A 24,173-nucleotide genomic window follows, 5' to 3' on the forward strand; every position below is an offset into this window, starting at 1 on the left:
CCTGTATACCCGTTAATGCTATCCTGCAGCAAGTTACAAACTCTAAATATATTGCTGCAGAAAAATGACAACATAGTGAAATCCTGGACAGTCATGCAATATGAGAAGTGGCACAAACTACATTGGAATGACTCCTTCACAAGATCTACAACGACAAAGTTAGTAAGTTTACTGGGGAAATGATGAGTAGGTGTCGTGGGCTTAAAGTTCTGTTCGGAGCGTGATGACGTGAGTTCCGCTCACCACATAGCTACCAAGTCGGCATGAATACAAAGCTGATAGTTTGCCGGCGACTGCCACCTGTCATCACAAACAGTGCACCTTGCGAGGCGGTGTCTTACCGGAGCCGGGGGATAGACAAAGAGCGACCGAGTCCCAGCACACACTCCACAACGACTTTGTCAAACTGAGAACTAGCGCGGTGGACATGATTTAGTAAGCGATAGTAAACAGATAATAGTCACATATAGAGAGTGAGCGCTAAACGGACGGATTACCTCGACTGCGGGCTTCGCGGCCTGCAACAACACACACGGTCACCTACACTTGCTCACATTTATCACTCAGTCAATATGGTAACATTTAAAGTTATAATGAGGTATGTGGCGTTAACGAAGCGAACTGTAATATCAATGTATTTACCTGTAGTCTGTAATTGGAGTCGGCCGTCGCTGCCGCTGCTAAGAAGGGGTCGTAATATACGCTGTAAAACCAAACAATTCATTAATTGTGTACACACATTCAAATAAAATTTTAATAATCTTTTTTTTCTCTAATTTCTATCATTTTGGTATTTCAAATTTTAATCGCAGAGCTCGGATTACATAAAATCGGTTAAGAATTGGGTGACTAGGAGCTATAAGTAGGTGCTAGTCGTAGGGGTATTTAGTTTACTAACTCCACGACTATTCGCTTATTTTGTTTGAACTATTATTTACTAATTCAATATTAAATATTTATCTATTGAAATTAACGTTAAAGATGTCATCAAACATTCAGAAAATTTAAATTTCTTTGTTGTCGATAATGTTTCGTTTTCTTTTTATAGTCAATTAGATTGTACGTTAAATATTCTTTAATATAAAATGAAAATGTCCTAGTGACAAGCGTTACAGTGTATCTACAGCAGAGTCTACAAAAATATTTAATTATATACAACTATAAAATACTATGATGCTTATAATTATTTGGTAGCGAGCGTAGGCCCACGATCTCAATACATGCGGTGCTTGGTGCATAATTAGTACAAATACCTAAGGATACTAAGTTATATCACAAACATTTATATTAGTGGTAGAGCACATTGATTTCTGCTAAATTAATTATAATGTGCACGTAAGTCTATTTAATTAGAGAGTAAAATATGTTAACTCCATACCAGCGGGCTCGTGGGATGGCGGGATGGCGGGATAGCGGGATGGTAGAATCATTACAGGGCGGAGTACAGAGAATGGTAGGAATAGGGTGCACGGCGTCTCCTGTTGGAATTGCGTTAAACTGACAGATTCCCTGTGGTGAATCTCTTTGTTTCAAAATTTTCCATTAATGTATTCGTTCTTCTCTTGTTGGTACAGTCAGTAAAGATAAGAAATTACATGGTAATTGAATGGAATCCATACACAGGAAACCATCCCATACTCATTTAACCAAAACTCAAAGTACAAATCTATAAATTTGGATTTACTACAGTTGTCTGGTACAACCTTATTTTGTAATTGAATAAAAGAGTGAAAAATAAGAATCTAAAAATGTAGTAACGACTAGAAAATCAACCCTCTGACGCATTAACCTCAAGATTAAAAAAAGGGAGGACCCAGGAAGGTGTAGGTGTAGGTGTGGGGTGCGGGGTGCGGGGTGCGCTCGCAGCGGGCGCGTACTCACGGCGCGTACGCGTGCAGCTGGGCGTGCGCGGCGGCGGCGGCGGACGAGGGGTGCGCGGCGGGCGCGGGGGGCGAGGCGTAGGCGCGCGGCAGCATGTGCGCGAGGGCGTGCACGGCGCGCGGCGCGGCTACATGCAACACACGGAGCATGCGTTTGGGACGGGGGTGGGGCACATTACCTGCGTCGCTGCGCGGCACGCGGGGCCAGCACGAGCGGCGGCGCGGGCGTGGCGGCCGGCGCCGCGCCCAGCCACGGCCACGTCACGCCGGACACCCGCAGCCCTGCGCACACAGCGCGCCCTCAGACACATCGCCGCGCTCCTCCACATCGAGTACCTCGCGCACCACCACGATACGAGTACCACACAACGACAATCTAACTATCGACATGCTCTTCTCATCCTTCACTACCTACTCTAAAATACCTCTCTTGTTTGTTACCTTTTTATTAATAAATTTTAAGTTCGACCTATTTATAAGAGACGTGAAGCTGAAATACTATCATTTTGCAAACTTACTTTAGATATTTATTATGGATAACATTTTTTATCGTAAAATTAGTAATTTTTCATATAATAACATTGAAAATATAAAAAAAATCTAGCAACAGTCTTTGGAATGATGAAGTTTTCTCAATTTACTCTCATCAATATACTTTAATCTTTAAGTATTCAATGCCTACATGTAACATCAGTCCATATCCCTGGTGTAACGTGAATCGTATGACATCAATCTGTGTTACTATAAGTAGGTACTATGAGCTAAAATGCATATCAATTTACGTGACTAGAATAGTACACAATACTATTCACAACGAGTGTCCAGTATAACAAGGCCATGCCACATTATAGCACGAATGGAAATCACAAATATTAAATAGTCGGATGCTCACCACCGTGCGGACGATTAAATACATTCCTACTTTCTGCTCTAAAGAAGCATGGCCGTTAGGGTAATTTACAATGCTTTACGATCAATCCGTGACACATCAACGTCTCATCGAGCAAAAGAAACTAATAAACCATATACATAGTGTAAAGTCCCACCACATTATTAAGGAAAGTTCCATGCTCGAATGAATGTTATGTAATTAATGTAAACGCGTAAGCTTTCAATAGTATTTGGAGTTATAAGGAATGGGAAATAATGTTTCTCACCTTCCGGCCATTGGACGCACACTGAAACAAAATCAAATAAATTTATTAAAAGGAGGTTAGCTATACATTGCATATCACTAGGCTAGCACAAAGAAGACAGGCCTAGAAGTCATTCTCCGCTACGGAATTGAAATATTGACAGTGCAAGGTAGAAGTTGCATTCCATCTAGCGAACGTCAAGATAGATTTCATTGGTAGACAAGTGGAATGATAACGTAGCAAGCTGTCTAAATTTGGTGTTATCCAAAAGTGTTATAATCAGGCAAGTAATGCCGGAGACAGCCTTTTTAAATCATATTTAATGAACACATTGAACCAATATTTTAATAGAAAAACAAGATTTAGGATTATCTATATAGCAAAAATAGCGTAACATGCATTAAGCATGCTGACGTCACAGAATTAATAATTACAATATTTATAAACTAATTGTAATATGTGTACTTTTAATTAAACAGACGCAGCAAATAAACTGGCCTAAAAAAATAAAAGAACGCAAGATAATCCGTCTGGAGTTTTGACTGTAATAAATCTATGGAAATGAAAATTATTCGCCGATAATTTCAAAGGAAGATGGCGGCGGTAACGCGAGTGACGTAGACTGTCTCCGGCGATGACAGTGGACTCGTTCTCTAAATAGCATTCACCTACTTGCATTCCGACAAAGTATCTAGCCAACATGTAACAAGTGAAAACATTAACATGGACAACACCGATTTTTAGTATGGCAGCTCTCTCACCCAAAGTGGGAACTGATCCATTTCTAGCCAGTATAACTGGATGGATTAAAAGAGAAAAATCCCATGATGCATTATACATAAAACAGATTATTAAACATGTTAAAACATTTCATTTTTTTAATTCAAATGTGTATCATTCAATGTGATATTTAAAGTTCAATCGAATCAATATATAATTATTAGGATTATTATCAGGGACTTACCGTTAGGGACCGCTGGTGGTTTCTTAGTTTGTACCCTCGCAGTTGCATTATTAACCTGATTAGGAATTAAGCAATATGTCAGACAATATCAATGCTAACAAAGCTGTTAGAAATGTTAAATTTGATTTTATAATTAAAAAACGAAAGAAAATTGAAATGAAAAAGAATGATTCTAGCAAAAAAAAATTTTTTTTTTTAAATTGCACTTTAAGATAGATACTGCTATGGTGTGGCATTGGTCCTGGGTCGAAAACTTATTAATGTTATAGATTTAGAGGTGGAAGTGTACCATGTTTGAACACTACAAAAAGTTTGAATGTGTCTGAATAGATATGAAGAGTATTATATTTTATATAGAATTGTTCAATTTATAACAAAAGGTGTATATTAAATAATTAGAGACTACGTATTTGCCTCTATGCAAATTGATCACCTTGATATTAAAAATTGCAAGGAGTATTTTTTCTCATATTATTTTCAGAATGACTAATTAACTTTAACATTTAAATAATAATGAATCATTTTTTTAGCTTCATATATAAAATTTTAAAAGACATAAAAGAATATGACGATAAACAAATAAACTTAAAAGTGCATTTAGCTGTCTTACCTCGTCGGTATGAGACGGTACGGTTCGTTCTACATTGTTCTGTGAGACAGTCTCTCAATCAATCGGCATTTTAAATGACCGTCTAGAGAGTAAAGGGATAATAAAATAAATAAGGTTTGTTTGTGGATTAGATGAGGGGCGGGGCGGCATACTTATAGTGCTAAATGCGGCCGGCGCGGCCTGGGCGGCGGGCGCGCGCACTAGCATGTAGACTAGCAGTAACTACAGAGCAGAGGGCGCAGGTTGCGGTGGGCGTGGGCGTGGGCGTGGGCGGGATGTTAAAGTTACATAGTGCTACGGATGGTATCATTGAATCATGCAGACCTCTATCTTTCTGCCCTCAACCACGGTGCCGTGAAGACGCTCTCGTGCTCGCTCCGCATCACCACTATTTGCGAATGTTACAAAACCGAATCCCTGCATGCAAGACAGACAAAACATGCATTAAAAACAGCGTCGCTCAAAAAACAACGTGCAACAAAAATTAACATTTATGCATTGCATATTCTTTATTTAAACATGGTTGTGAGATATCGACAGGATTTTCTTTTCGGTTACGTTGCCGGTTTGAGCGTACTCTAACTGAATATCGGGGGACACAGAAGCGGCGCCAGATCGGCCAGCGATCAGCTAATGTCATTGAATATATCTTATTGGATCTAGCGCTCGGTACTATCGGAACATTCGTTACGACAAAAACCTATGTGAAGGAATTCTTTTGAAGCTAAATCGATGGACACTACTTCAATCAATCAAAATATCTGTTTCCGTATGGAATGTTAGCTGCAATTTGTTCTCTAAAAGTCATCGGACATGCAGTTAACTCAAATATACAATATTCAACTAAGAGAATGGTTCACCAACAATAAATCTTCATAAGATACAGCATTTACAAATTCTTTACTATGGATGTGTATTGATGAATCGTATGTTTATGTCGATAATGAACTGTCATCATAGCGTTTGATTTCGATACTACCATCAACCTAGTGGTTTTTAATAAAATATTGTGCAAAAACTGTACAGTGCCAAAACACAAAAAATAAATTTGATTCAAAGCAATTTATACCATTCTATAGACAATTAATTCATTAACTCTTTAGCATACTGTACTGTACTGAGTACTGAGGTTGTAAAAAATATTTTCTTATGCATTGAATATAATTTTCCATAATTATCAAGTTTGTTTTATTGTGCTAAAGGTAAAATAAACTACTGTTAAAACATGGTGATAACCCATAGATACAAAAAGCAGCTAGCACAGCACACAATACAGTGGAAGAGACGAGTCGTGAAAGTGGCAAACGAGTTGCTGATTGTACGAAACGCTTACATTTATTAAAAGCATGACAGCTCTATTATCACAATTACCATTCTGGGTGCACATTTTTTATCAATAAAATGTAAAAATAACAATAACTTGGGCAGAGAGAAAGAGAGAGGAGTCCGAGTGACGATCGGAATCAAAATGTAAGCTTCTTAGGTAAAGGCGAGGTCCTCGAAGTTAACTTGCCCGATCGCAACTGTTGTCAACTACTCATATTGGAAACATCGCTCTAGCGGACGGGGAAGACACTAATGCCATTCTCCAGAATAAGCCAAACTAAGTGATGCACCAAAATTACTTCTAGAATATGTAACATACGTTATCGTTTTATAACACAGAAAAGTAATTAGGGTCAGCGAAGTATACATGCCCAAATACTAATGAAACATTGTGTCCCCTTGTTAGGAAGCGCATGACTGAGAAATCTAGGATTACAACAAAATAACATTTTCAATCTAATAGAATCAGATTAAAGTATATTTCAGAATGACGCATCACCCAAACTACACACATAGGAAAGTTCAATCTAATCATAAACAAAAGCCATAGACACGTATAAAATAACGTTCCTTCCTCGTAAATACAACTATGAAGAGCAAGCGGTGCAGTTTGGACGATAGTAAAATATTTATTAGTGATGAATAATAGAGCTGTCCTGAAAATGTGACGTAGAAAATCAGCTGTTATAGTGACGATGCATTTTTCTCTAATACTGCATATCCCAATGTGAGGCATTGAAGAAAAAAATAATTCGGAGCTATTATATCAAAAGAGTAAATACGTTTCAGACATGAGCGGGCATGTACTACTGTAGGGTCGGTCACCAAACTGACACAAGGAAAGCAGTAAACACGAAAAAGCGATCAATCCAATCAATTTTTGTTGAAGTCACTTTGAATCATCTCTTTCTACATTGTTAGAACTGTAATGTTCCACATTTTACAGTGAGTTGTTTTTTGAGTATATCAATAATTTGTGAAAATTGATTAATGTTGTCCTGGACACTCGTACCGATGACACGCTTTTGTTGCCACAAAACATTTATAAAATACTTAGTGAACATTATAAAATCTAATACGGATAAACTAAAAGCGTATCAAAGGTACTAACAACTTAACAGAACAGATCAGTCAAAATCAGATTACATTATATAAATATTACTGTTTAATGGAAATATACAATGCAATTAGAAATACTGCACCAAACATTAAATCCAAGAATACGCTATGAGATAGAGTTTGTTTTAACACAAATAAATAAAAAAAAATTTAGTCTAAGCCCTTTTGCCTTGAGATTCATGAAAGCTTATATTAATGAAAGGCGTTTATCTTGAAGAGATAAAGTTCATGTTTGTAGGGAATTTTTACAATAACTCAGTTTGGGCAGCAAAAGTAATTGTTATCGGGTTTCTTAGCTATTGTATGTGAAATCAACTATTTTACTCGACAAGTAAATCAATCGCAAAAAAATATTTTTATAGACAAGAGCTAAGAAGGTTGTATGTGAATTACAGGAAAAAAGAGTCAAATAAAAAGAAAGATTAAAAATCAAATATATCTATCGATTGACTATAATTTTATTGCATAACGTTCATATAAAATTGCTTATAACTTTGTAAGATGTTTGTGTTCCACAACATTAAAAACGAGTTTCCCAGGATATTGATTTAAAATAAGTTTTTTGAGTTAGGGTAAAGCACTTTAATTCCTGTAATTCACAAATATACAGAAGCAATAAACATTTTATATGAAAAGTAAATCAATAATACTTTCAGAACTTTGATTTTTTTTATAATAATATAATTAAATAAGTTTTATTACGGAGTCTTACGGCTAATGTCCGTATATTATAATGTCATAAAAGCCGTTTATTGCTTCATAAGACGCGTGGTCTCTTAATAAAATCGTCAAAGTGGCCACAATGAAATCCAAGTTAATGCCGTGGATTTCAGGGCCACTTCGTATGGCTAGAGGAGGAGGCAGAAATAAAACGGTGCTTACCTTCGAGCCGCGTTCATTGAAGATAATTTCTACATCAAGTATCGTGCCATATTGCTGAAATAAAAACATCGGTAGTTAAAGTCGGTATTCAAGCGAAGTGTTGTCATGCAGTGCGTGAAATTTTAATGAGTAGTATACGTACGCCGAACATGTTTCTTAGGTCGGGGTCTCTGAAGCGGAAGGGTATATTGGAGACGTGCAGGCGCTTGGGCTGCGAGCCCTGGGCGACGGGTACAACAAGTGCCTTATCGGGCCCGGCGGCTGCGGCGGCGGCGGCGGCGTTGGCGGCGCTGGTGGCGGCGTGCGCGGCCTGAGCGGCATGTGCGGCGTGCGCTGCGTGCGCGGCCGCTACCTGCTGCGCCGCCGCCTGCTGAGCCACCGCCGCCGCCACACTCACGGGGGTGCTCTCCTCTGTGCCTTCGTTCTCATTTTGCTGTGGATCACGTGTGACACACATTTAAATAATATGCTTTTATTTAGTAGCAAAAGAAAGAAGATATAAAGATTTTGTTTAAACGAATATTCAAAGTTATTTCCATTATCTAAAAGAAATTTTAATTAAGAATATATAATATCATATCTATTTCAATCAATGACTAGTAATTTTCTTTACAAATATTAAAAGGTTAATTCAGCGTCTGCTTCATAAGTAAGTTTCAGTACATTGTTGCTAAATTTGTAAAGTTAGAGACGTGCTTAGATCGAAACCGCGTTAACTCCTAATTTAATCTGGTCCCTGAATTAATTACTGTCCTCTCTTCTCTGAAATGTGCTGAAATAAACATTTTATTATATGTATTCCGACTGACCTATCAACATTCTGATAATTACTGTTACCGAATGGAACTTAATAGGCATCATCAGGTCCAGCTCTTTTAATTCATCAGTTGCAGTGTTTAATTTCAATTTGTAAATTGATCATCTCCAAATCCTGCTGTTATAAACTTTACGAATACTAAAACATACGCATTTATAACTGTCGAAATCATGAACGTTATGAATAGTATAAATTTTTTTTTTCTATTTTAAACCACTTAAATGTTTCAATTTAAGATTGCGTAGTTTGGTTCTGAGGCGGCGTTTGGCAGCCAAACCTATTAATATTTTAGATACGCAAAGACCTGAACCCAGCGACAGCCGCTATAAATTAGCGTGGAAGAAATATAAAGGAGTTTTTGAACAATTAATTAAAATCTCGTTTCAATTTAGGTCAATGATGTCAAATGTTTTTAGTTTACTCCGCCAGATAGACCAAGAATTAATCTTTAAAATAATAAATGTACGTATTTTTTTATATGATATTGATGGATTGAATTCAAACTATAGGTTCGTCGTGAAGTTAGGTACTTACTGTGTTGTTATTTTGATTTTCTATCGAATTCTGTGAGTGTGTCTGTGGCGGCGGTTGCGGTGAAAAGTTAGCGGGCGGGAGCGGCGCGGGCGGAGGTGGGCCCTCGCTTTTCACGAGCTGCGCCTGCGCGGGTTGCGGCGGCTGAGGGTGCTGCGAGGGCTGTTGGGGTGCGGGCACGCCGGCGGCTAGCTCCGCCTTGCCAGCCAGCGCGTCTCCGTTGGCTGCGAACTGCGCCGCCGCCGCCGCCGCGGCCGCCGCGGGGAATGGGTTCCCCATACCCGTGCCCACCATGTGCTGGAAACATAAGATTGCCTTTTGTACACTTTTTAACAGTGGGAGAGTACGTAAGGAAAATATCTGTTGCACTATTGGACTGGCTCGACCATTGAAATACCGTAACCATACAGAAGACATATTGTGTGAAGTATTAGTGGAAGCAATTCCGCGTTTCGTTGGATGAACGTGGGTGGCGGAAGCTAAATTTTAGTCCTCTTCCCCTTCCTATCCTATTTTTGAAAGGAAAGGATGGGAAGGGAGGTGGATTTGGTGGAGGACGGGACGCTTAGGAAGGGTTAATATACTATTTATGTGCGTCCCCTCTCGATTTAAGGTAGGCTACGCATCTGCAAGTGAGGATAGATATCCATGGGCAGCAGTCACTCCGCTATTTTGGGGGATTCAAGTGAGAGCATGCTCGTTTGCCACCTTATACTATGAAAAAAAAAAAAACGGTTTCGAATAGTGTACACATTGTAAATATCAAGTGTGGTGTATACACACTTGATATTTATTTAATTTCTCATTATCGAAGCGCCAATATCTCACTGTAACTGAACTGACCACGATCGTTATTTCTGAACCCGTATACGATCAATTGTTAGATATTATATTACCGAAAGATAATGAGTGCAACCCGAATAAAATTACTAGACCTTGCACCTAGGTCAAATCAAAAAAAGCTATAAATGCAATGACTTTAAATAAAAAAAAATGTTATTGTAACAAAAGCTTTTAAACACAAATGCACATAGCGAGTACAAAGCACGTGCAGCATAGGGCAGAATGGTTTGATTATGTAATCTTGTATAACGTGTTATGTGATTAGAGAGAAGTCTCGTGCCAAGATTAGTCGATAGTCTGATAGCAAAAGCGGGCCGCTAGACACAGTCAACCTGAGTAATTGAAAATGGATTAATTTTTCATAGTTACATTTCCCGAGCTGATTTATATATCAGTACCTACTTGTATGGGTTTAACTAAAATTCGTTTTATATAACAGCGTTCTCAGCGAATACAAACAGACGCCCTTCTCGTATCTGATATGTCGCGTTCATGACTGTCAGTGCGCCAGAGATAACAAGAAGGGTCCAATGCGAAGCGGAGGATATGTCTGCACTTTACAGCGATACACGAAAACATACAAAATAATAATTTTCTTGTTCGGTTCACATATATCAAAAACTGAAATATTAAGACCAGGCGCCCCGAGTTAGATCAAATATTTAAATATACAAAACTTATAAACACACAGAAACTATTGCTATTTCATAAAAGTAAATATTTGTGTTGTAAAGTAAGATTATGTATCCCTGTTTTCGCGTGCGGTGGCACGATCGCAGCCAGATAAATCGCCACGACAACGCCGACATTAATTATTACATTATTAAAATTTAATTGGATGCGCAACACATGCTAGCATTCTGTTTCAGGGCCGAGGCGTATACTAATTCCGTAGTAATAAATACGGGCACTAGCGCCCTGACGTTACTGGGCTGCGCTTCGAAACATTGACATCGTATGTGCGCGGCTCTGCCAAAATTCTCAGCGTGCGTTATAAGTGCTTGATGTATGTGTGTGTTACCGAACGACTGCAAACTTCATAAAATATTGGTATAGTAATGTATTACATTTATTTATCTTATTTAAAACCTATCGTGTAGGTATATAACGCACGAGTTGGTTTTTGGTCTTTTTAGAAGTTGTATCAACATTGGGCCGACTTCGGTCTGTTATATCGGGAAAAACAAGCAGAGGTTGCCCTAAAAAGTCGCAAAAGTAAAAAGGTCTGTTTTTCTGGGAACAATGGAAAGCTAAGCTGTGAATGGGCGCTGCGGAACTAATCTGGCTTTATGAGGATTGCACAAATATTTTGTTGTGCGCTTTTTTGCTTCGTTCGGGGTAAGCTCTTGTGTGCATGTATATTTATGAATATTTTAAATGTCAAAGTTTCATACTACTTTTTCGGAGTAATTAGAAGAAAACCAAACGTAAAAAAATCAAATGTCAGGGACTAAGTTTGATAGATTTCACGAGGTTATACAATGGTAGAGTTAAAGACCGGTTAAATAGCACATCTTGGTATCGACCCATGATGAATTAGGAATGACGATTGTACATGTGCAATGCGTGTTTGGACAATTTCATATGTATAGGTATAGCCTAGCCAAAATACAAAAATCCTGCCCTGTTGGCACTTCAATCGCCTTCAAATATTCTAATGTAAGTAAACAAAATTAGTTTCATATTTTTCCGTTACATGGCGAGTGTCTGGTCAAGCTATAGTTAATAGTAGTGTATCAATACTTGTAGCTGATACTCCTATCGGAAAGAATCCCTTTCATCAAATGAAAAATATCGATAAAATATACAATCAAAGAACTATTGGTACAACAGTACTTATTATTATTTAAAATCCTATCTAAGGTTATCAAAAAACTTACTAACGTTCACTTGACGCAAGTATTAATATTTAACCTTCAAGTTAAAGTTCACAGCGAAACTATTTTAGCTAAGTATTATATCTGATTGTTATTTATTAATAAGTGTTTATTTTATTATACAGGATTGAGGATGATTTTATTAACAAAGAGTATTTGTTTTCAACCTTTTTGTTTATTTCTGCCTGAATATGGCAGTGTTATTAGGTTTCCATCTTCATGACACCGATATCTGGCTCATTTGGTGATTCATACCAACAAAGGTTAAATGTGAACGTGTAAAATAATGTTATTAGACCCAAGCAGGTTTTTAAAGTGCTATAATGAACGGAAAATAATAGTTAAGATATGCAACGTTAACCTTATGACCGCCAACTATTTTAAATTTAATGTTACAGAAAAAAGAAAATTTGAGTAAAATGGTACTAGGTATAAAAGGATTTTGATAAGAAATGCTTTGGATGATCGATTTTTATTTCACATCCTCTTTTTATGTTAAGGAATAAACATTGTTACATATATATACTTGAGAGTGGAAAGAATGAGCGTAAACAAATAAAGATAACTTGTATTATTTTCAAGTAGTAAATCAATGTTTAGCTAACATTTAATTAAGCAAATTAGTAGCTATGATAATAGATTGCTACATCATGTAAGTGAAAAAATATTTACAACACGAGCGTTGTTATCTAATTTGGGTTACAAGTCGTCGAGAACAAAATTAAATTGCGAACTCGAACCCTACTCCCTGCCTACGCCCCAACCCCTGCAGTTCTCTCCCGGGTTTGTCACATCAACGCAGCCTTGGGACTCGCTACCACAGTGCCATGACTCGGATAGGAATAGCCCTTTTATTTCGCCTACATATAAATCACATAGAGCCGAAATCAGTTTTACTTTTTTCTATTACTTATAACAATACTGATATGGATCTATACAATCTTAAAAAATACTCTATTAGATTTCGTTAGAATTCTGCTTACGTTGACCGTAACCTTTAACATATTACATTTAGAATGGTTATAAAAACTCAGTTACCAAGTTAACACATTTACGTTGTAAATGTTGTTCGCAAGGAGTACGAATACAAATATCAAAGTAAGCCATATTATCTCATGGGTGGACATCGTTTAGTAACTGGATTATTGTCGCAAGGGAAGGACACTTAGCTTGAAATGAAAGTGCAGACTGAGCGAACTTGGATATGGAAAAATTCTAACTAGTATTCTTTAGATAAGTAGTAATGCGAAGCGGGTAGCGGATTTGAAACGAAGCAAATAATTGTTGACGTCTGAGTCCGGAGCCGCAGCGCTCGTCGGCGTCAGGAAACGAGAAAATTAGGATGTGGTTATTGAGAGCAATTGCTCCGGCTGCTCGCTCGCTATTGCGTACTGTTTGTTACGTATATGACGCATATTTAAATTGAAGGACTCCCAATATTCTTATATCACTATCGTCGTTACGTCGTACAAAAATTTATTTTGCATATTTGAAATTTCGACTGCAAATATTGTATAGTAGGTATATAGTAGGTAAATATTGTTATGCACTAAAATTTTAATATTTTTTTCTTTCCATCAGTGAAATCAAAGTTACAACTTTACGAACACAGATACTTCAGTGGTACGTTCTTCTTAATCTTTGTAATTTCCACAAAATTTGCCAACTTTTATCCTTGCTGTTAATTGTCAATTAATGTTTTAATAAGTTTTGTGTGTTTCAACTTTATGTATGTAATATTAAGATCTCAATACAGCAACATATGCCACCAAAATTATTATATTTAATGACGATATATCGTGTGGTGTCTGTAGAGACTGCGCGAATTCCGACGCCTCCCGAGTTCTCTAGCAGATTAGTTTCCTTGATTATTGAATTTTCACATACACGTCGCAACCTAAATGAATCTGTTATCTAGCCCTGACAGGAAGCTGTTTCTCCTCGACCCCCTCATAAACGTGTTAACTGCCCCGTTTATGTTCCACTTGTGTAGGGATTATTAACAAAGTATTTGACATTTGTGTACTTTATAAACGATACATAATATTAAATTTTCATTTTACGATCGTTTTATGAATGTTCTGTACGCTATGTAAAATGAGCGTTATTCAGAAAATAAGATTTATAAGATTTATTTAACGATATATTGTAAAGATACGATGCGGTGTGTAGAAGAAAAGCTTTACTTGTAACTTTTTAATATACGATACTTAAATATACAGACGACTTTTTCTATATCCTTAATAATATATCAACTACGACGATGAAAACAAAATATGAAAGTAAAAAATTCATACATTTGTAACTACACACATACGAGAACAACTGTACATCCGGTTCGCGGCTGTGGCCCCCTGCCCTACAGCGCCACCCCAGTTTTCCTCCTACATTTCCGATATAGGACCTCATTTCTTGTTTTCCTGCACGCCACCGATTGCTTTTCCTCTTTTACTTTCTTAGGAACAGTTCAAGAAATGTTTTTGCTTTCACTTAAAGCTGAATCCGGTTTTGCACAATGCGAATTTTATTAAGGTACTGTGTTGGTGGTCTAACGAAAAGTAATAGACTATTTGACCTCATAATACATGCGTAAAACTGTTTGAGGTCATCTAAACTGGTTTTTGTTTTTTGCAGTATTATGAACAACGTAACAATATATTAGAATTCACTTTTTATAAATGTTTATGATTAACGTATACTTCAGTTAAAATGCAAACATTGCATCAGATCTAAACGTATATTGTATGTATGTATATTAAAATTACTTATAGAAAAGATCTTACTGAAAGAAAAAAGAAAGCGCCGATTGAAAGACAATACAATTCGAGTTCGTTAGTGTCAGGCCGGCGCGGCGTGTGCGGTGAACCTTTGCGAACATTGAGTGGAATTATTGGCACCCTGCAATCGTGTGGAAATCTTGAGAATGAAAAAGTTACGAAGTAAAATAAAATTCATAAGAAATTTGTAACAAAAACGATTCGAAATAAAAAACAAAAGTAAATAACGGGAAAGTATTCAAGAAACCTTTGGAAACCTCATAAAAGCCAAGGTATATAATCCTGAAATATTCAAAATGAGTTGGTACATTTTTCGTGAATAGTACAATTTTACTCTTATTGTGTTGATTTACAATGGGCGCTTCATGAAAAATGGGTCTTAAGGCTCTCGTCTGTGTGGGGGCGAGTGCGGGCGCGACCAGCGCGTATTGATACCGATTGTCAATGGAAAGTCGTTTTGGAGGGTGTCTAAACACATTAATAATCTTTTCTGATTGTCGATTCAGCCTCAAACTATACCTGCTCGAGTTCTTTTTAAAATAACATACATTAATTTTGAATATGCATTAAAGTTTATTGTAGAAGCTCACATAAAACTTTTTGCTACCGTCATTAGTAACCACTAGGGACAAAAATGCTAAGTTCGAAGACGATACGGATTTTTTTTTTTATTATTTTATTTATCTCTGTATTCACAACAAGCAAATATATAGTGTAGGTATACACGCTCGTGTGTACTAAAAATGATACCCTTTAATCTAATATTATAAAGACGAAAAATTTAAATTTTTATGTTATTTGTTGTTTCTTTGTTATATTTGTATTGATTTATGTTAAAAATTCTTTTGCTTAAAATCTAGTAATAAACATAGTATCCTATGTTTTTTACTAGATTTTTTAAATTTCAAGCAGAAACAGGTTAGGACGAATTGCAGGGGTAAAGTAGGACGAATCGCAGGGGTACAGTAAGCCTTCACCCTAACTAGTACAAGTTAGTTTACTATAGCTGGTTCGTTAAAATTTCTTTAACTCTCATAATTTAGTTTTTTTTTTTTGCTTCGAGACATAATGTCATTTTCAACTTTGTAAGTGGGTCAATATTGCTAGACCTCTTAAAAGATTTGTATAGAGGCGATAAATTTAAAAGTTTTGAAAATAGGTTAAAGCACAACAGAGCTTGGAGAGGTTCAGGGCACTCGGTGACCGTGGACAGCGAGAGCTCTCTGTTTTGTATTCTGACTGCTCAACATGACCCTTGTTCTTATTGTTCACATATTTATTCGGTTGTGTAACGATTAAAAGCGCTACAACATATTTACCCCTAAATTAATGAGGACCCATTGAGCCGTGTGGACAGTCCCCGCTTCCCGACCCACTTTACAATAATCAGTTAAGCACACCAATTTATACGACCGTTATCATATTGTTACCATTTCTATCGTCATGTTACGGCATAAAGGCTATTTCAGCATATATGTAATTAAACATTAATATGTAACTGTTTACTTTATAAATAAACTAGCTGTCGCCCGCGACTCCGTCCACGCGGATTTAAAGAAAAACTTAATTAGTAGCCTATGTGTTCTTCCAGACTATGATCTATACCTGTGCCAAATTTCATCAAGATCCGTTCAACCGTTCTGCAGATACCTACAAACAAACATCCATCCATCCATCCATCCATCTAAACTTTTGCATTTATAATATTAGTAAGAAGTGAGATTAAAATTAAGCTGTAAATCTAGTGTAAAAAACAATTGTAAATCGATTTAAAAGTAGCTTGCAATTAACTTGTCTGTAAACACTACACCAAAATGTTAAGTTTAATAGTTCAGCTGAAAAATCAATTCAGATTGAAAAAAAAATTGTTTAAGAATAAATTATATTTGAGCGCAAATTATTATTATTGTTTATATTTATTTCTGAAGTCGATGGGAAACCGGCTTATAGACAAAGTTTGTATTTCCATTAAAAGTTTTAAACGAAAACAAACACAGTTGTATACTATTCAACGCTGCGTACGATCATTATAATTAGAGTCTATGATTCTGTGGCAGCAATATTGAAGAGACAAAGTTTATAAATATGTTACAGCCTAAGAAATGTCAGAATGACCATTTGTGTGTTGGGCACACATGTTGTGTGTCCTATTCTATGTATATCCGGCGCAGTAGGGGAGCTGCGTAAACATGCTGACTGTTTATAGTGTCAGCTCGCCTCTTTTAGTACACAGTTACAGTTTTTACGGCTGCACTCAAAACCTTATAACCAACCTAACACAAATATTGAATCTCATAGAATTTAAACCAGATATCTTGCAAAGACATTGAAACTTTTAAGCTTAAACATACGGGTCTCTAGTAAATATTTTCCAAGGATATACAAGCAGGGTCTTCTGATGATAAGTATTGAACTTTTTATGAAAATCTTTTACACCAAAGAACTGTAATATAGGAGTCTTGACTTTACAAAGTAAATCAATTCTCACTTATATTGAATATCACGATAAGCGTCGTACAAAAGACAAACATAGTGGCGTTTTCATAAAAACTCCATATCAAGTATTTTGAGATAAAAATATAAAGTTCAGAGTTTAAACACATCGGTGCAACCGTGTTATCTCGTGGCAAAGATTAAAAACTACACTTAGATAATTGTGAAATTAATGATTCCCCTTTGGAATCGTTACGAAGTGTTCGGAGTTTATAATGACGAAACATGCGACTAGAGTAGAGGCGCGTAGCGAGCGTTTTCAATTAGGTAATTATATTAAGAACAATTAAGCGCAATTGATCTCAAGTGAAGCACGTCCGACGAGGGAGACGACTGCCGCAACGTCACCAGGCGTAAATATGCCTTGATAGAAATAACTAGTCATTTGTTCAGAACAAAAACACGATGGTGCAAAAAATACAGACAGACACAGAAAATTCACATGTAAATTTAAAATAAATAAACAGTGCATTTAGAAAAAATAGTAATGAATTTTGGAGCGATACAAACAGATATTGGCTAATTTAAACATATATTAATGTTATGTTACTAAAATATTTGTATTAAAATGGAATTAAATGTTGAGTTATTGCGAGGGGCGATGATAAGCCGGTCAAGGAGAGTGTCGTTATAGTTCATGCGGCGCGATAACGACCAAGTTCAACGACTATTTAATTTGTAGTTTACTCTTATACTAACTAGCCGTCTAGCTACGATGCGACGACCATGCCGATGACATCTCAATTAAAAAAAACATTAATATGCAAAGAATGATTCATTCAAATAAAGCGAAATTATGAGGAGTCAATAACCGAATAAAAGTATAATATATATACATGTTTGCATATATCGATCAATTTCAATGTATAAATGAAAGGAAAATAATCTTTATATTGAAACTCTACCTGACTATTATTAGCGAAAACAATATTATAACACAAGGAAAAACAAAAATTATTTTGGATGTATATTTTAAAAAGGCACGGTTGTTTAGACTAAATTTATTGTTTGTGATACTTGCTTATGCACAATTTTGTAACATTTACTTTAACACATGTACTTTAAACATAAACAGGGGTGTCGTATTCGGAGGCAGGGGAACATTTCATAGATGTTTCAGTTAAACACGACACTTGTTTATTTATGTTACGTCCGCCTGACGCCTGGCATGAAAAAAGGCAGCAGCAGATTGAAAAAAAAAAAAATATAAACTTAAATTTACGTTTAGATGCGCACATCTGTAGCATTCCTGTTTCATTTTAATCATCCTAATACGACAGGATGTTATTAATTACTCTATGTATTGTTTATCAATAGCTTTAAGGCAGCGGAAGCGATGTCATAATATTTTATAATGGAAATATTAAAATAGGCAAATAAGAAAAACCGTTTAAACGTGCTATGTAATATATTTAGAATATTATTTACATTCCAGTACTGTAAAAAAAACTTTGCATCTAATGCTTTAAAGCAGGTTTCCCACCATGAATTTTAAATTAAAATAGGCGACAACTAGCGTTAGGTACTAGAGCGAGTGATTCATGTTGGCTAATTTAGTGCCTTCATATAACGAACGCTGTTGATGTCATCCAGTAACAATCTGAATAATAGCCATGGTAGAATCATCATCGCAATCGCCGTTGTTATACGGGCCCTATCCCAGCACCAAGTAATAGTATGACGAGCATCTTCTATAAGAGCCTTGGACAATAGCGAAGTAAACAATTCCTTTGAAGTGAATGTCGAGTGTTTGAAATGAGTCCACCCGAGGCTACAGAATTATTCTTCTCAGGGACTATAGCGGGGCGGTGTTTTTGTAATTTGTCACACTTTGTAAAGGAGCGACGGAATGGGAGTCGAGATTCGCTTTAACTGTTTTTGTTCGGGGTTATATATTACCGTTTTGGGGTACAGTACTGTGTATAAATATTCAACATTTTGTAGCGGTAGCGCTACGTGACCAGGGATGTATTTATAGTGCTTAGCGAGGCGCGTAACCTCAGCCTCCGCAGTTGCGCGGCACGGGGCGACGTGGCACCCTCTCGCAGAGAACACCCTGCCTCATGCATATACATCATCTAGTTCATTTTAGCGAATATTTTTATTTTCATTACACCTATGAGATTGGATATCAAACAAGAATTTACGGCGGTCTATGATGTTGTAAACACCGCAGAGCGGGATCAGTTTAAGCAGCAAATAAGACACTGGCGGTTAGTGATTCTTTTCGAAATATGTGAGTATTTAAGGACATTTCGAAATCATTAACTTAATTTACAAAATTCTATGATACGATCGATATCGAAATCACGAATGGGGCATAAAAATCACAACAAAACAATAAAATCTAAGGAGAATCGTTTGTACACAAGCGCCGTGTTAAAACGACATTTGACATGCGACCACGAGTGATACCAGTGCGATGTAGATTATAACAGCAAGGCCGTACCGTAGCCGAGGCGAGGGCGAGACGCGATGTTGTCAATAAACGCGCCACAATAGGGACAGGAGGCATTGAGCGCCGGCTCGTAAATGGTCGGAATGGCCGTCTTCCGCTTCGCCAACGGACGCTCCACGCATCGCGTATAATGGCGGAGCAAATTTAAACATCGGGTTAACGCTCTGTGCGGTGCCGCTAATTCCTCGCAAACTGCACCTTATCGTCGTCGGATTCAACGGAGTTAACATTAATTGTAAGAACAGACAATTGTTCCTTCATGTTACATTAATAAAATAGTAAATTAGATCATAATAAATATAATACACTCAAATTGGATCTTTACAAAGGTCGCCTTGTTTAATTATGTTTTATGAAGTAATTTGCCGCCAGCTCAACATTATGAGATAGTAAGATAAGAGTTAATGGAGTAAAGATAGTTAACTATTAGTGCAGGTATTGATTATTCCCAGAAGGATAAAGAAGGAAAAGAAGGTCCGCACATAAAAGAACAATTGCGGTTGTGGCGGGCTTGAAGACTCAACAATTTAGGCTTGTTAAATAATTAGAATAGACCTAAAATAGCAGCCATTAGCTCGGTGTCAAGTTTCTGATGTAATTGCATGAAATTCTAGCCAACTTGAAACAGCAGCACAGGGCTTTCGTGTTTAAGAATTAATAAACGTAAACCGAATGTTGCAATTCATGTTTCTTTAGTGGGTGTGTTGAATGAAGTGAAAACGAAATCAGATATTGCTTATTGTATAAATTCTCTTGGGGGTTGCGTACCACAACTGTGCAAAAGTAATATAGTGCTATTATTTTCTAAAATACGTCTACGTCGAAATATTAAATTAATGAAAATATTTTCTTTGATGTATAGTAATTTATTGCGTATATGAAAATGTTAGTCGCCACAATAATGGGCACTTGGTGTACCGATGTTTATTAGCAATGCAAATGCAAATGCCGTAATGTATTTTAAATTGATAATTACTGCTTACTGGAAATGTAATGGATGCTGACATTGTGCAAAAAAAATCCTGTAGGAATATTTAATGATCTCTAACACTAGTTTATATTATTTTTTTCAAAGATTTACAAAAACCTTTAGTTGTATCTGTTATAATTATGCGATACATTTCCATAATCATCAAATTTAACAAACTTGTTACTAAATATGGTCCTCAGCCATAACAATAGAAGGTACAGGAGATCTGTTTGCTATAATATATTCAATAGGCCATGACAATTGTTTGTCATTTATATTTTTGTAGTCGAGCATTTAATATATTCAATACTATAACAAGTTTAGAGGATGAGAGTTCATGAATTGTTTCACTTTTCCGTTATTCATGCAATTTTATTTATTCGCAGTTATAACCTCAGCAGCAAGAGCAAGTTATCGTTACAGCAGTAGTTAGGGAAATGTATTCTGGCGTGATATGAGCAAACGTTTGCTTAATGAGTGCGTTAAGAATTGCGGGGAAGTTACACGCGTGAGTTGCTTGCACGGCCTGGCGAACGCACGAGCGCGGCCGCCGCCTCAGTAACACATATTGTAACTACCGCCAGTTATAACTATTACTTAAAAAAAAATGGTTTATTAGTCTATTCGGTCAAGATTTAAAACGATTACAATTTTATCTCAATTGAAAGTCAGTTCAGCTTTTCCTTCTCGTTCCACATCTCTTTTAATGTGGAAATTATATTAAGTAAAATGTTTATTTTGCTTTTATCTAGTTCCAACGACTACTACAACTTTTTTGTTTTTATTTTCATATCGTTAGGGCATTTGGAGAGGTGTCAATCTAGTGGCTTGGCATGAGACGTACAATGTCACGACAGTATGATGTAAATATACATGAATACTACTTTCATGGATGCGTACGTATTTAATGTTGTATTTATGTTGTTATACAAACAACGTATGATTGGAAATCGCATTGAACGCTCAGGTTATTTCTGTTTGTGTTATCATGATGTGTTAGACGTATACTTTACTACATATTATTCTATTACTAATACTATAAATGCGAATGTTTGGATGGATGGACGTTTGTTTGAAGGTATCTCCCTCCGGAACGGCTCAACGGATCTTGATGAAATTTGGCACAGATGATGAACATAGTCTGGTAGAACACATAGGCTACTTGTTACGTTTTTTTTAATTCCGCGCGGACGGAGTCGAGAGCGACAACCAGTACATATACCTATACAAATGTATCTATAAACATTAATAACCTTTCGTTCATTAACATTGCCGTTGCTATTAAGAGAGAATATCTTAATTTCATTAAATTATTACTTTCAATAAGGTTATCATATCAGTAACGCTTATTATGAAGAAATATTAATATTTATTAGTGTTCATTAACACAGATAATAATTGTCTGCTAATACTAACTTAAAAGTAATGGTAACTTCATTAAAAAAGATAATTTAATTGAAAATAAATAAATTCTATTATAAAATTATTAAAGTGAGTAAAAAAAGAATGTTCTTATTTAAGTTCTCATATTTTTTTTTAAGTTTAAGCTATAACAATTTATAAAATGCTTTTAATATAGTCAGTTACCATTCAAAGTATGTTCTTAAATCCCTACAGCGAGAAGAATGGCTTGTTTTAAAGAGGTCTAGGCGAGTGGAATTCCAAACAAGATATATGGTATTGGGTGAAATATGTACTGAATTTTGGTAAATGGGAATGAGAAATGTACCCATACCCCTTATGTAATTTATCCCGTATTATATATAAGTGTTCGAATTTGAAATGTTTCATGCCTTTTCCATTATCGGACATTAGAGCACACAGCGGGTGTAAATCCATTTATTGATGGCGTATTGCGTATTCTCAATCAAAGTTTCTTTAACATCTTTTGTAATACAACTAAGGATATACTCAATTTGTTAATGGTGAATCTTAAAGCGTTTAGTATATATAAGTTATGTAATAAGTAATTTTACTATTCGGTTGCACTTTCATTAAACATTAATTAGGAAATCCTTTTAAAATATATGAATACTATCTCAAAAACAAGACATTCTTAGATCTGAACCGTAATTAGATATCATAAAGTAATTATGATTCGTTTCCATAATTATTATTTCCACTGCGAGTTTAGTTTTATTAATCATTTACCTTCTTCCAATAATTAAAAAAAAAATTAATTACAATCACGTGTTTTGTCTGAATCAGCTAAGTCGCTAACTGGGTTTCATCGAGGTTATTAAAAGTAACAAGGGTTTTATTTAACACAGTACAAAAAAGGAACAGATAAAGTGTGACAAAATTCAGGCTTGTTTTAAAATTCAATTTAAAAGTTAGAAACGTACCCTTGACTAAAAAGTAAGGGTTTCAGTATAATATTAACAATGATGTAGTATATTTGAATAAAAATGGAGGGTAGTGGTGGTAGCTTATTGGCACACCGCCTGTGAAGGCAGCACGGCGTGACTACACAGTCAACAAACATAAACACAGAGGCAAACGTACGTCGTTAAGAGTAAAAATATAGCCACACCGGTTGTGTTTGTATTTGTCGCATCACGCCCACATCCTGCGCTTCATTTTAATTGTTTTAACAAGTTCCAAATGAGGCGTGTTTCGTACAGTCCTTTTTAATTTTATACAGTGTGAAGAAACATTTGGATCAAGACAAGGTTAGCATACATACTTCGCCTTAGCACGAATGGACCCTTGGTATTAGATTTCAGTTATGTATTTCAATTGTATGATGTTTCATATTAAATCCCTTTAACGTTATCAGATATCCATATGATAATTTTTTTTTATCTTATATGTATATGAGATTGCCACTGACCTAGATCTCCAATAAAAGTTATAGACGATATTGGCTGCAATTCGATGTTAAAAATAGGCGCAACTGTATAAACGAGCTGATGCAATACAAATCTAGCTCTCTAGCTTTTGCTTCCGATAACTGAAGTGGAAGAAAGGTTCTCGAGTGCTAAACGTGTACAGGCAGGTGCATTATACACCCAGTTCTTCTAAATAGAACTACTATCAATATTTGTCTAAATCGATTTCAAAGACTTGCAATAGTGTTATACGACAATGTTTAGAAAAGCCTTTGTCCTTAGCGGAGACTGTCTTTGGCAGGAAAACACTTTCTTATACAAGTAAAACACTACATCAACAATATTTTCCTAGAATTAGTCAAGAGAACCGAAAACTATTTTTATATACTAATGAACACACTGTTTTTTTTACTTCACATATTGGAGCTTAATAGATCGTTAAGTTGGTATTTATTACGATACTATAGTGAACAAAATCACTAGCGATAGTAAACACGAACATGTAATTTCACGTATTTGAGGTCAAAGCCGCGGTGCTGTGCCGACTCCAAATTAAGAATTCGTTAAGAGTGAAATAAAAAAGCGGTCAAGTGCGGCTCGCGTCACGAGCCTATAGGTTCACGTTATTGTATGTGTAATCGAAATATTTCTTGTTACGT

The 24,173-nt window shown here is 36.1% G+C and overlaps 1 protein-coding gene across 1 annotated transcript in view; it reads right to left on the reverse strand.

The window, feature by feature from the left end:
• LOC106710650 (RNA binding protein fox-1 homolog 1-like) overlaps positions 1-24,173 on the reverse strand; it is a 49,064-nt gene that overhangs the window by 3,909 nt on the left and 20,982 nt on the right. The window contains exons 3-10 of the mRNA XM_045686830.1: positions 9,269-9,562; positions 8,060-8,350; positions 7,918-7,971; positions 4,915-5,007; positions 3,981-4,035; positions 2,939-3,058; positions 1,882-2,008; positions 643-703 (exon numbers count right to left, since the gene is read on the reverse strand). Coding sequence (XP_045542786.1) covers positions 643-703; positions 1,882-2,008; positions 2,939-3,058; positions 3,981-4,035; positions 4,915-5,007; positions 7,918-7,971; positions 8,060-8,350; positions 9,269-9,562 — 1,095 coding nt within the window. The remainder of the gene's footprint in view (positions 1-642; positions 704-1,881; positions 2,009-2,938; positions 3,059-3,980; positions 4,036-4,914; positions 5,008-7,917; positions 7,972-8,059; positions 8,351-9,268; positions 9,563-24,173) is intronic.

This window comes from Papilio machaon, chromosome 4 (assembly GCF_912999745.1).
Source record: "Papilio machaon chromosome 4, ilPapMach1.1, whole genome shotgun sequence".
Lineage (NCBI taxonomy): Eukaryota > Metazoa > Arthropoda > Insecta > Lepidoptera > Papilionidae > Papilio > Papilio machaon.